Source organism: Octodon degus, unplaced genomic scaffold, assembly GCF_000260255.1.
Source record: "Octodon degus isolate 3935 unplaced genomic scaffold, OctDeg1.0 scaffold00118, whole genome shotgun sequence".
Lineage (NCBI taxonomy): Eukaryota > Metazoa > Chordata > Mammalia > Rodentia > Octodontidae > Octodon > Octodon degus.
In genome coordinates, this window is record NW_004524694.1 from 4,169,511 (window position 1) to 4,183,406 (window position 13,896).

Consider the following 13,896-nt stretch of genomic DNA (forward strand, 5'->3'; position numbering starts at 1 on the left):
AGTTTCACATGTGTGTGAATCTGGGTTCTAACTGTTTAAAATAATATTACTTCTTGTTCTCATTTACTATGCCTGCAAGAATTAAGCAATAGAAATTCATATTCTAGTGCTATACAAGTACAGGATTGTTTTGAGGATTGATTAATCCTCAGATTTGACAGAAAACCTCTAGAAACAATAAATTAATGTAACTGTATCAATATTCATTCAAACATTCAGATATGTATTCAGTACCTTCTCAAATGTTTGTCACTAAGTACTTTAGGGCGTGCAAATGTGAACAAGGCAACTACTCACCCTTCTTAGTACCTGGAAGAGCAATGATATAAATGCATATAATTATGCATTAGGAAGAGACTGAAAATTTTTTAATTTTATTGAGAAACAAATAGCAATGAGATAGTTTCAAAACCGATTAGTAGGACAGTTTCAATGATTAATACATTGCATTTTGTTGTCTTCATAGTAGTTATTCATTATACAGGGTGCAGACACTACATCCTGTCCAAACACTATTAGTACAAATCTTTCTTCTCATTGGACTAAGAGAAAGTAGCTGTGTATCTATCCTAACTCTTTTCTGTATACAGATACAAAATGGTCCTTCATTTGTATCCCCTTTTTTTATTTAGTTTTGTCAGAGATGGCTATTCCATTGCCATTTAAATATTGTAAATGCATTTGAGTAGAAAGATACAATTAGGTATGAGGAAAAAAATCTTTATTAGAATTTCAGTATCACCCTTATTTCATAATATTTTTCAAGGTGAATTTGCTACACAGACGTGTCTGCAAGGAAAATTTGGAGAAGAAATAGGAAGTGACCAATTTGGAGGTTGCATAATGTTTCATGCGCCCCTGCCTAGTGCTAACATGGTAACGGGAAGAATAGAGTATGTAGAGGTAAGAGGCATTATGACCAAGTCGCAGTGGCTTGAGTAAAGTTATCCATTCAATGAATGGGGTTGAACACCTGCTACTTGGCTTATTCTATTGGTAATCTGGTAGGGGACATGGGTAAGTGAACAATTTTAATGAATTCAGTTATTTACCTTTCCAATCATGCCAAATTTTTGTTTCTCTTTTTCTCACACCCCATATCAACTTTATCAGCAAATTCTAGCCTTACATCCACAAAATAATGACTGTAGGATTCCCTCTCCCTCCACTACTTCTACCTGATTCTCAGCTTTAAGCCCAGAATCCCTCACCTGCATGACTGCTTTCCTCCTAACTCATCTTCCTGCATCCTCCTGTGCTCCAGTGCTGTCTCCACAGTGCAGCCAAAGTAAATTGCTGAAAGAATAAATCAGGTCTTGTTGCATCCCTATTCTAAACATTTGAGTGGCTTCCTATTACATCCAAAAGAGAAAGCTTACATCTTTTCCTTGGGACCAAAATGAACTGACCCCAGCCGTCCTCTCACTTCATCTTCTATGACTGTGTTCTGTGCTCCCAATGTGCTGCGAGGATCTCCTTATTGTGACTGTCAGGCACACTCCTGTCCTGTGTTCTTCATGCTTGCTCTGCGTGCCACTTAGAATGCTGCTTCCTCGAAAACTCGTGTGGAACACACTCTCACTCCAGGTAGGCTCTTCTGACATGTCATCTCAGGAGGCAGCCCTTTCCTTACCACCTTTGTTTGAAATTTCTACCCAAACATTTTTGTCTTTTATTTACCCAAACTCTTAATAGAACAGTTACTTTTACTTAATTTCAACCTTTCCCTCTAGAATGCAAGCACAATTACTTCAAAGCTTTTTATCTTTTGATTTCTCAGCTGATGACCCTTTGGCTAGAACAATAACACAAGACATGAAGTAGATTTATTCTCAAATGGGTATTTGTTGAACAAACAAAGACAGAGACAAATAAGTATGCATGTCATCCCTAAGTGTCATCCCTAAGAACTCTTCTGTATTTTATTAATATTAGGTCTATATAATTAAGGTTTCATCTAGTTTGTATCAAATATTGAGTGAAACAACAAAAGAAAGGAAGCAAGGGAGGGAAGGAGGGTAGGGAAGAGAAAGAAAGGGAGGGGAGAGTGGGGAGGCAAAGAGAAATGGAGACATAAAGGTAATATCCATAAACCTATCCTGGGCACTCTGTGTCTGCATTGATAACAAAAGAATCAACACCCTTGTTCTGGAATACTCCTCTCCTAAAATACATTACACACAGGTGACATCTGAGCTATACTCTGTATTAGGTTAGGTCTGTATATAAATATTACTAATAGTTTTTTTTTTTTTTTAGTTTTAGATGGAGAATGAAAATAAATGATCCCATGTTTTATCTTTTTATTTTAATTTTATTTTTTAATGTAATTAGTACAGGGTCTTCATGGTCTCAGTACACAGATGGGACTCATAGTGATCCTCCTGTTTTCAGCCTCCCAAGCACTGGGATTACAGGCACACACCACCATGCCCAGTCTCAATCGCCCTCTCAGCACACGCTGGGGGTAGGGTCAGCACAACACGCTGGGGATTGAACCCTGGTCCTTCTTCTGCTTTAATCTGCTGCACTATCTGGCTGGCCCTCCAATATCTTATCTTAACACATATTAAACACAGACATATATTTTCACTTAGATTGACATTTTTCATACTGGATTTTTAGATCATAGACATTTGAAAAAAAGGTATAGCAGAGTAGCCAGGAAGAAAACCTACACCAGAATCAGACCAACTTGGATTTTAAATGGAGCTTTCTAACTGAGCAAGTTTCCCACCCTTTCTAAAATTCAGTTTCACCATCCATAAGATGATGGTAATGATTAGTGGTGACATGTAGAATTGTTGTAGACAGTGGTCATGAAGGTGAAGAAACAATCGCACACTGTTGGGCACAGAGACGACATTCAAAAGTGCTTCTTTTTATGCAAGAATCAAAGTATAAGAGAGGAAGAAGTCTTTTAAGAGGTTTTATTTTATGGGGCTGGTGAGATAGCTCAGCGATCTAAAGCGCCTCCTTAGGCAAGCGCAGGAACCGAAGTTCAATCCTTCACACCATATGCCGCACCAGCCCCACCCCCAGCGTGGGCTGAGCTGCCTCCCCCCCCCCCAAAAAAAAGAGGATTTGTTTTGTAAAACATAAAAGCTTAGCAGAAGAGGTTAAAGAGCAAAAGAGTTGAAGATATTGTCATTCATTCATTCATTTCCTAATAAGTATGTTTGTATAATACATTGTGTAAAATAAAATTAAAATAATCTTTTAAAATGGCAAACATGAATGATATGGGAGATACCAGTACATGAATAATTTATATAAAGTAGGAGATTGTTTTGAAACAAGAGAGGGGGAGCCAGGCAAGTTGTGTGTCTGCATGAACTGCTAAACAGCTTTGATTTCACAACTTGACAGGTATTCCATGCTGGCCAGGCTTTCCGGCTGGGCCGATATCCAATACATTGGCACCTACTTGGAGATTTGCAGTTCAAATCTTACGTAAGAGGCTGTGCCATTCACCAGTCCTATAACAGAGCTGTTACTATCCATAACACACATCACCTTCTGGTTGAGAAGAATATTATCTATGACATCAAAGGAGGAGCATTTTTTATAGAAGATGGTATCGAACATGGCAATATTCTGCAATATAACTTGGCTGTATTTGTTCAGCAAAGCACTAGCCTTCTGAATGATGATGTGACACCTGCGGCATTTTGGGTGACTAACCCAAACAACACCATACGGCACAATGCAGCTGCTGGCGGCACTCACTTTGGCTTTTGGTATCGAATGAACAACCACCCGGATGGACCATCCTATGACCGAAACATCTGCCAAAAAAGAGTTCCTCTTGGAGAGTTTTTTAACAATACCGTACATTCTCAAGGATGGTTTGGACTGTGGATCTTTGAAGAATATTTCCCCATGAAAACAGGATCATGTACTTCTACTGTGCCCCTACCTGCGGTTTTTAATTCACTTACTACTTGGAATTGTCAAAAAGGAGCTGAGTGGGTCAATGGAGGGGCCCTGCAGTTCCACAATTTTGTGATGATAAATAACTATGAAGCTGGAATCGAAACCAAGAGGATCCTAGCTCCTTATGTTGGAGGATGGGGAGAAACCAATGGAGCAGTGGTTAAAAATGCTAAAATTGTCGGTCATCTTGATGACCTGGGAATGGGGTCCGCATTTTGCACATCAAAAGGCTTGGTCCTCCCATTCAGTGAGGGCCTGACTGTGTCTTCTGTACAGTTTATGAATTTTGACCGTCCCAACTGCGTAGCTTTGGGAGTGACATCCATCACGGGAGTTTGCCATGACAAATGTGGAGGGTGGAGTGCAAAATTCATCGACATCCAGTATTTTCACACACCTAATAAGGCAGGCTTTCGATGGGAACATGAAGCTGTACTAATTGACATTGATGGCTCACTTACAGGTAACATTATTGTTCAGTTTGTGATAAAAATGCGCCAGAAACATGTTTGTGCTTATGCAGTCAAGTGTTAAAGTAGATTCCTCAGCGTTACTGATCTTAATCCACACCAGACGTCACTAATGGCTTGGAGATTGCAAGCAAGCAAGTCACCAAGCACAGATGAGACATTTGTTTCTAGAACAGATGCTTACCCTCAGAGGCAGCCCCCCAGTAAGCTCCTTTCCTCTGGATACACACTTTGATTTCACATTAGCAGCAAATTTTGAGCAGTAATTACGGAAACATTGATCAAAAATAAGTAATTTCAGTTTTAGAATTCCTACATTTTCAACTTCATTACTTACAAAATAAGAAACTACTTTGAGAGCTATTCAAATTCTCCGGCCAGCCATGATCCATAAAATGCAAATTTCAGATTTATTTCTATAAGTAGTGAGTGAATACACACTTAACCTAGGCTTGCTAGAAAACATTACTTTTACAGAGTAACATTAAGTGACAAATCTGTTATTCTTTTCTTTTCAATTTAAATTCAAATTTTAGATTTTTTTTGTGGAATATGTTAACTCTAGAAAAGAAATTCAACATACATGGAAGGTTAAGTTTTCTTTAGCATTTTAAGTCCAGAGTATGTCTCATTGCCTATAAATATTTGTAGTTTCTAGGATGTAGTATCTTTACAAATTGTTAGTAATAAAGACTTATCAAAGATAGAAAGTGTGTGTGTGTTTGTGTGTGTGCTGGTACATGTGTGCTACTGAACTATTTTTAAGAGATAGCTAATGGACAGGTAAACCTAAAACTATTAGCAATTTGCTTTTGAAAGATTCTTTAAAAGTGGAAGAAAAAAAAAGTGAAAGAATCTGAATATTTGTGTGGACTGAGCTCTCAACTGTAGTTGATATCCTCTGTCTCCTCTTATCTATAGCTTTGAAGAGGGAGAATTTGGGGGTCCTGTTATACGAACTTTGTGTAGCCTTCCCTGGTTGACTTAATTCAGATTTTTTTTTTTTTTTTTTTTTTTTTTTAGTAAGGGTCTACAGGGTCTGCAGGGTCTCACTACATAGATTGGACTTGTAGTGATCCGCCTTTGTTCAGCCTCCCATAGAGCTGGGATTACAAGCACGCCCCACCACGCCCAGTCTCAATCACTGTCTCAGCACACTCTGGGGGTGGGGCTGGCACGGCATCAGCTTAGGTTTTTAATGTTAGTTGGCATTCTACTGTAAAACCTTTGTATGACTTTCATTTAAACAGGCAACAATATACCAAGATTTTTTTGACTTTCTTAGTCATACAATGGGTTTTTGATTTTCTGATGTAAAGTGGAATTCATTCTGGCTCTGTTCCATTCCCAGGGCGCACAGGGCACACAGTCATTCCGCACAGCTCACTGCTCGACCCTTCGCACTGTGTTCAGGAGGCCCAGTGGAGCATTGGGTTCCCCGGCTCTGTCTGTGACGCCTCTGTCAGCTTCCACCGTTTAGCCTTCAACAAACCTTCCCCAGTATCTCTACTTGAAAAAGATGTGGTTCTCTCGGATTCTTTTGGTAAGTGGATTATAATAATTTAAAGCACAAATTAAATTGTGTTTTTGTACATCTTTCTCATCATCTTCTTGAGTTGTTACTTAGTGTTTTCAACATTGCAAAAGGCATACAATGTGTATTAGGCAGATTCTCGGCAGGAAACAACTTTTGAGTGAGTGCTTAAGGGGCATTGAATAAGTGGAGGCACCAGCAGGATATTCTATTGATCAGGTACCTTCCAGTCTATGGTGATTAGGATGAAATGTCACCTGGACTGTTTGAGGGAATCTGCAGGGAGGGTAGTGCACACTTCCAGGTGTGTCTGGGCAGATCTCAGAGGTAACGGGGTTGGGAATCTGCATGTGGTCTTTCGACCCTTCTACTCCATCATTGTTCCATTGTTCTGCTCTTCCAAACCCTTCTACCACAATGTATCTGCTTTGGACTGAAACTGAGCAAATTAAATCTCTCTTCCTTCATGATGTGCTTATTAGATATTGTGTCTCAGGCATGTTTCAGTCAGGAAGCTGACTAATGTACCTCTAGACAATAATAAGACAAAGCAGAAAAGTTGGCAAATATCTTGGTCACTTTTCTCTCATTGCTGAGACAAATATTTGATGTCCAAAATTAAAGGGAAAGGTTTGTTTAGCTCACAGTTGGCAGAAGTTTCAGTCCACAGTCAGCTGGCTGCAAGGCAGGGTGGCATGGCAGAGGGACAACAGTGTAAGGTGGTAGATGCCAGCAAAAGCAACAAGAGCAGAAGGGAGGAGAGCAAGCCTCTTTTCCTCCCTTCCATTTTTTTTTTCTTTTTTTGTATTTAGTACAGGTTCTATAAGGTCTATAGGGACTCATAGGGATTCTCCTGTTTTCAGCTTCCCAAGCTCTGGGCTTACAGGCACGCACCACCACACCCAGTCTCAATTGCCATCTCGGCGTGCCCTGGGGGCAGGGCTGGCAAGGCAGGCCAGGGATCAAACCCAGCCACCAGGCTCTGCCTAAGCAGGTGCTTTAGTCTGCTGAGCCAGCCCTCTTCGTCCCTTTCATTGTATGCCAGCCATCCGCACATGCCATCTCCATGCCCTCCTCTTGCACCAGCTCAGGATATTTACAAAGTAAGGACCCTGGCCCCCGCTGTCTAAACTTCTCAAGTTGGCACAAACAAATCTCTGAGCAAGACAGTAAAAATATACCAGTATTCTCAACTCTAGAGACATTTCTTATGTCTATTGATGGAGATGGTATGAAGAGAGCATTTGCTCGGCCAATAGCTGCATGCCGTGCCAAGTGTGGAGGTTATTCATTGGTTGGTTCACTGGTTTATACCAGTAAAGACACTGGACTTGGGATGTCTTTACCTGAGTTTAATATCATTATTCCCCATGCACATCGCACTTTATCAGTTGGAAGTAAAGCTAGTTGAGGTTGTGGTGAGTATTCTGACCTTTATATCACTCAGCTGTCTTGACTACTATGCTAATCTCTGCATTTCCCCCTGGAAGATTTGCAATTACTTTTAGTTCATTATTGCATTAGTCATCTTTCTGTAACTGTAATGAAAACCTGAGAGAGTCATCTTATAAGGAGAAAATGCTTTTTCTGGCTCATCCTTTTGAAGTTTTGAAAGCAGTGATCAATGGACCTCATTGCTTTTGAGCTTCTAGCAAAGCAGCAGGTGATGGTGGGGAGGAAATGACAGCACAAAGCCATCCACCTCCTGGCTAGGATACAATGGAGAGAAGAGCAGAGAGCAGAGTCCTTCAATCCTCCTCCTTGAGAGTATTTTCTCAGAAACTCAAATACCTGCCGTGGACACTACCCCTCAGAAGTTCCATCTTATTTCTTTTCTTTTTTTCTTTTTTTGCGGAACCGGGGATTGAACTCAGACCCTTGCACTTGCCAGGCAAGCGCTTATTCTACTGAGCCATCTCCCCAGCCCTTCCACCTTATTTCTTAAAAAGGCAGGGGGGAAAATCTACTCCATAGCAAGGGAAATGACTTTTTACTTCACCTTCATTGAAATCTATTTGATATTAACCACTAAAAATTAAAGATAAAACTATCACTTGTTTTGATGGTCAGTGTAAACTAGGGAAATCAAAAGTAAAATAATATATTAGAACAAAGAAAAATGTAATTTAATATAACTTCACACATATCCTTATATCCTTCTCAGAGCATCTCACACTTGGTGATATATCTCAGGGGAAGTATATGTATAAAGTTAGACCAGATGACAAATTAATTTGAGACACTTATCCTAATTTCATTAAATTTTAGATCAACTTCAAAGAATTTATATTTCATCCCAAGATGCTTAAACCCAGTATAATAAAATTATGTGCAGTTAAAAATTATTCAGAAGAGCCTAAACCCTAAAAAAAGAAAATTTATTTGTGAAACAAAAATATTAAGAAATGTAAGGTGAAGCTATAGTTGCATCCATTTGAAAAATCTCAAGGTAGTTCAGTTCTGCTGATGTAGGAGCAAATCCTAGGGGTTCCGGAGGACATTAACCAGCTCGTCTATAAATTGGCCACTGTTTCCCAGTGGCCAGTCCTGCTGCACAATAGCTGAAACCAACTCATTTCTTGTCATTCACAAACCTGAAGGCTGTGTTGGGTCATCCAGGCTGGGCTCGGGGACGCTGTGCTTCAGCATGAGCCTCCCCTGCAGGTCCCTTCCTCCTGAGGGTTGAGCTCAAGCCGCTCTACCTCTGCACCCCCAGCAGCCCAAGGGGAGCCACTCCCTGGAGCTCTTCTTGCCGTGGTACAGGCAGAAGCAGTCATATCTCTCCTGAAGCCCTTCTCAGGCCTGTGCTAGTGTCATTTCCACCAATGTCCAAAAGAAGTCACTCCACAGCATAAGAACAGGAAGTCTGCTTTGTCTCCGAGGAGGAGAGGAGTGAACTTGCTGAAGAACAACTCGAGCAATTATTATGCCTCTTGTGCTTTTTAGTGATCTTGGCACTGGAAGTTTTCAGTGCGTCTGTGTAGGAACCTTTCAGAACTCACAGCAACACATCACCTAGTAACACTTTTTCCTCTTGGGGAAAATATACTTTAGGTTTTCAATAGAAAATAAATGATGTTTTTATAATATTCTCTTAAAATATTAAGATAAAGAGCTGGCTAGATAGCTCAGCAGATTAAAGTGCCTCCTTAGGCAGACACAGGAAGCAGGTTCAGTCCCTGACATGTCATGCCAGCCCTGGCCCCGGGGTGCACTGCGCAGGTGACTGAGACTGGGCACGGTGTGCGCCTGTAATCCTAGGGCTTGGGAGGCTGCAAACAAGAGGATTACCGTGAATCTGATTGGTGTAGTGGGACCCTGTAGACCCGGTACTAAATACATAAAAAATAAGATAAATTATTAATTTTATATAAAATCTAACCAAGATCACAGACAGGGGGAAACAAGGGGGAAAAACCTAAGGGCAATTTATTAAAGACCTTTTCTTCATAAGGCCTTTTAAAATCTTGCTTAGGCTGAAAGCTTGACTAAATTATATGTTTTTCCCAGAACAGGGAGGTCAGATTTCAAGTTTCTTGCCCATAAAACTTACACCTAATGGCTAGTGCGAAGAAGCAATAGGCCTAGTTATATCCTAATTCTTTAAGAGCTCTACATCAAAACTTCATCAAAGCCAATAAAAGTTCTTATTACTAAAAATTTGTATTGTTATATAGATTTTGATTAGCCTGAAAGTTGGAGGAGGCAAATAATCAAAATTTATGTTGATATACATTGGAAATAAAAGATTATAAAGAATTAAGTTCCTAAAGAATGGAAATAAAATTAAGTTTAATTCAGTGATATTTAGGGAGCTGTATTAATATATTAAGTGTTTTGTCTTAGTATTTGTAATTACCATCATGCATTGACTATAAGTTTTCCTAAGGAGTAAAAATTCCATCACAATTTAAAACATCAGGTGGGAACTGGGGATACCTATCAGTGGCGCAGGTGCCTGCCTGGAAGCACAAGATTTTGACTCTAATTCTTGGTTCAGTCAATCAATCAATCAATCAATCAATTAATCAATCAATCAATCCAACAACTGAAGAACCATTTTATGTTCCAGTTAAATGTAATATAAAACATGTGGGGCTTTCAGCTAAATAAACCTATTCTGAGCATGGGTGACAAAATGCTTGTTAAGAGGTTTCCATCAACTCAACCTGTACTTTATATTTTCATTTGTTCACAAAAGGAGGAATTTCATCAAGGCAGAGATTCCTACCATTTGCTTGTCTTATGTTCTTCTCCAGGCACTAGCATTGTTCCCTTTCAGAAGAAGCGACTGACTCATACGTCCGGGTGGATGGCATTGATTCCAAATGCCAATCACATTAACTGGTATTTCAGGGACATGGAGCACATCACCAACATATCATATACATCAACATTCTATGGATTTAAGGTAAGTGAGGAGCTGTAGAATCTGTTGTCTGACAGCTGTGGTTGCCCGTCAACACAGCCTGCGTTCTCCTCATCCTTCCTCCTATGTACTGGTGGCCCGGCCAACCCTGTGCACTTCCTGTGACCCACTCCCAACCTCAGAAATTAGCCCCAAGGACCTCATTTGATGGTCAGGAGTAAGCAAACTTCCTGTCACACTCCCATAATATGATATCTGTGTCCTTGTTATCACTGCCACAAAAATAACTTACTCGTTGTTTATGATCTCAAACACCACTTATGGACTCATTTTCATCATGAACAGAAACATACAGAGAATTATTATTATTATTGTTATTATTACTTTATTTTTATTTATTTATGTGGTGCATGGTCTCACTATGCAGCTCAGACTCATAGCGATCCTCCTGTCTCAGCTTCCCCAGCACTGGGATTACAAATGCACACCACCACACCCAGTTTTGGGTTCGGCCGGGTGTTCTTGGGGCTCCCTAAGCAGGTGCTTTAATCCGCTGAGCTATCTGGCCAGCCCTTACTTTCTATTTTTGAAAAGAAAACTATAGATGGAGAGAAAATACATTACTTCTTTTCATTTCCAATGCTTTACTTCTAGTCTGTTTTCTTTCCACATTTGTTCTGCTTCTTTTATATATTTGTACAGCCTCCATTCTATATAGTATTGTTGTAAATATTTCAAACACCAGAAAAATAAAATATTCTCTTTATATAACCATATACATGCCTACTTACATGTAAGAAGTATGTATGTGTATATATACATATGTAGGTATGTATGAGGAAAAATAGAAACAGAGATCTTTTCATTGCTTCACTCTTAGAGTTCACATTATCAGACTTCACATGTTCATAAACATTTAAATGCAAAATAAAAAATAAATTGAAACTAAAACTTCCATTGTGACACAACATAAGAGGCTACATTTGATGTCATTAAAATTAAATGTATATGTTAATGTAGAAAACATTATGCACAATGTTAATGTAGAAAACACTTCTCATTTATCTGCAAACTTTCATAGGAAGAAGATTATGTAATTGTATCACATAACTTCACTCAAAGCCCTGATATGTTTAGTGTTGTTGATACGAGGAACGGCTCTTCAAATCCACTGAACTGGAACACTAGCAAGAATGGAGACTGGCACCTCGAGGCAAACACTAGTACTCTGTATTACTTGGGTAAATAGTTACCAGGCATAAGTGATTATTTCATCCAATGCTTTGCCTCTTTTTTTTTTTTTTTTTTTTTTTTTTTTTTTTTTTTTTTTTTCTGTACAGGGTCTTGCTATGCAGCTTGGATTCTGCAGAGCAAGAATAGACATAGTGATCCTCCTGTCTCAGCCTCCCCAGCCCTAGGATTATAGGTGTGTGCTGCCACATCCGGTTTTGGTGGCTCCCTGTGTGGGCCTGCATAGCATGCAGCATGGGAGAGCTGAACCTGGGTCCCTGTGCTTGCCAGCCAGGTGCTTAGGCCACCAAACTATTTCCCCGGCCCAGTGCTTTCTCTTAAGAGTGAAAAAACAGCTTAGTATGTTACACAGGGCCATGTATTGGTAGGACTGATGAATTTTTGTTGAATGAAAAGATTAGAGACTAAATTTCTATGAGAAATGACTTTGAGTCTAATTAAATTAAGAACTTACAGTTTATTTTTTGAAAATAACATCAACATGCCTATGTGTGGTCCTGATAATTTCATTTCACAGTAGAAGAGGAAATGAGTACTGTATAATCCAGTGTATATTTTCTTCCCATTTTTGTTATTTAATAATTTTGGAAAAGAAAAATATATGAGAATTGATTTAAATTAAATTCCAAAGCATTCATTTTTGTTCAGATAGCTTGACTATGTATACTTCTTAATGAAACATACATTTTGTTGGAATTTCTCTGTGCCTGGTCCATATATTTGACTTATACCATGTTTCTCTCCAAAGCGTATTTTCCAAAATGCCATGACTTTACATTCAAGTGCTTCGATCATCATGCTAACTGAAAACACTTTTGCTTTGTGTTCAGTGTCAGGAAGAAGAGATCATCAGAGCCAGTCCATTTCTGGAACCCTGGACCCGGATGTAAAAGATGTTGTTATTAACTTCCAAGCTTACTGCTGCATCCTTCAAGACTGCTTTCCTGTCCATCCCCCATCAAGAAGACCAAGTCCCAGGAAGCGGCCAGCCACTTACATGTATGTAGGTCTTTTGTAGTTAGGACCCTCACTAATTCTTGCCATAGTCTTTCTTGACATAACTTGATGTTTCCTTAGCAAGTGTCAGCACTTTTATATAATAACCATCATGTTTTTTTATTTATTTAATTTATTTATTTACTTATTTATTTGTATTTTAGGGAAGGGTCTACAGGGTGTTCAGGGTCTCACTACTAGATCAGCCTCTTAGTGATCCGCCTGTTTACAGCCTCCCAAGAGCTGCAATCACAGGCATGCGCCACCACACCCAGTCTCAATTTCTGTCTGAGCATTCCCTGAGGGCGGGGCCAGCACAGCAAGCTCCAAGGATCGAAATAACCATCATGATTGAATCTCATATAAACAACGTATTTAATTTTCTTAAGCTCACGTCTAAGACCTGAGAGAAACTCTTCCTGCCAGGATCTTGGTGAGCTAGGGACAGCAGTCTGGAGATAGGGTTGGAGACGGACACAAGTCAGATCATTAGGATCAGGTGGCCATAGTGAGAAATAAAGGAGAGCTTTTAGTGATGTTAAGAAGTCATGGGTTCCCAGTTACATCTCAAGAGGACCATTTTTGCATTACAAGGCACTGGAGAGCAAGGCACTTGTAAGGGATGTGGGTCGCTCCAGCACCTGGATACGGCGTTGGTAGATCTAATTTGCATGAATAATGTTTAGCACGACTAGTATAACAATATAGATTGACGTGGGCCAGACTAGAATAAAGATGTATGATAATGAACTGTATGCGTATGTCATAGTGTGGTCCCCCCTTTCCACAGTAGGAGCTTTCCTTATTGAAAGTGGCTATAATTGGATTGATTTCATTTGTATTAGTCAGATAGTTACCAGTAAAAACTAACAGAATTTTGGTCTAGAGAGGACACCATAGGATTAGAAGATGAAGATGTGTCCATGGTACTCAAATGCCTGGTTTAAGGAAGGACGGGGTTATAACTATGAGAAGAAACAATATGTTGCATACACAGTGATGGTGGCACTGAAGGGGATGAGAAGCAAGGATTCTTAATATTGAGAAAAACTAGATAAAACTATGTCACTGAACATGTGTTATGCTGGTCGGATCACTTAAGTACAACTTTTAAAAAAATCTTTACTTCACCACATGCAGCGCTGTGGCGCACACCTGTGATCTCAGCTACCTGGGAGGCTGAGGTAGGGATTGCAAGTTTGAGGCTGGCCTTTGTAACTTAGTGACACCTTGTCTCAAAATAAAATTTTCATAAAGAAACTAGAAATGAGGGCCAGGAAGATGGCTCAGTAGAATAAGTGCTTCCTTGGCAAGTGTAAGGGCCTGAGTTCAATCCCCAG

The 13,896-nt window shown here is 39.6% G+C and overlaps 1 protein-coding gene across 1 annotated transcript in view; it reads left to right on the top strand.

The window, feature by feature from the left end:
• The window catches only part of Pkhd1l1 (PKHD1 like 1), a 165,853-nt gene that overhangs the window by 92,971 nt on the left and 58,986 nt on the right, over positions 1-13,896 (top strand). The window contains exons 48-53 of the mRNA XM_004640093.2: positions 767-903; positions 3,370-4,399; positions 5,758-5,949; positions 10,200-10,351; positions 11,391-11,550; positions 12,391-12,563. Coding sequence (XP_004640150.1) covers positions 767-903; positions 3,370-4,399; positions 5,758-5,949; positions 10,200-10,351; positions 11,391-11,550; positions 12,391-12,563 — 1,844 coding nt within the window. The remainder of the gene's footprint in view (positions 1-766; positions 904-3,369; positions 4,400-5,757; positions 5,950-10,199; positions 10,352-11,390; positions 11,551-12,390; positions 12,564-13,896) is intronic.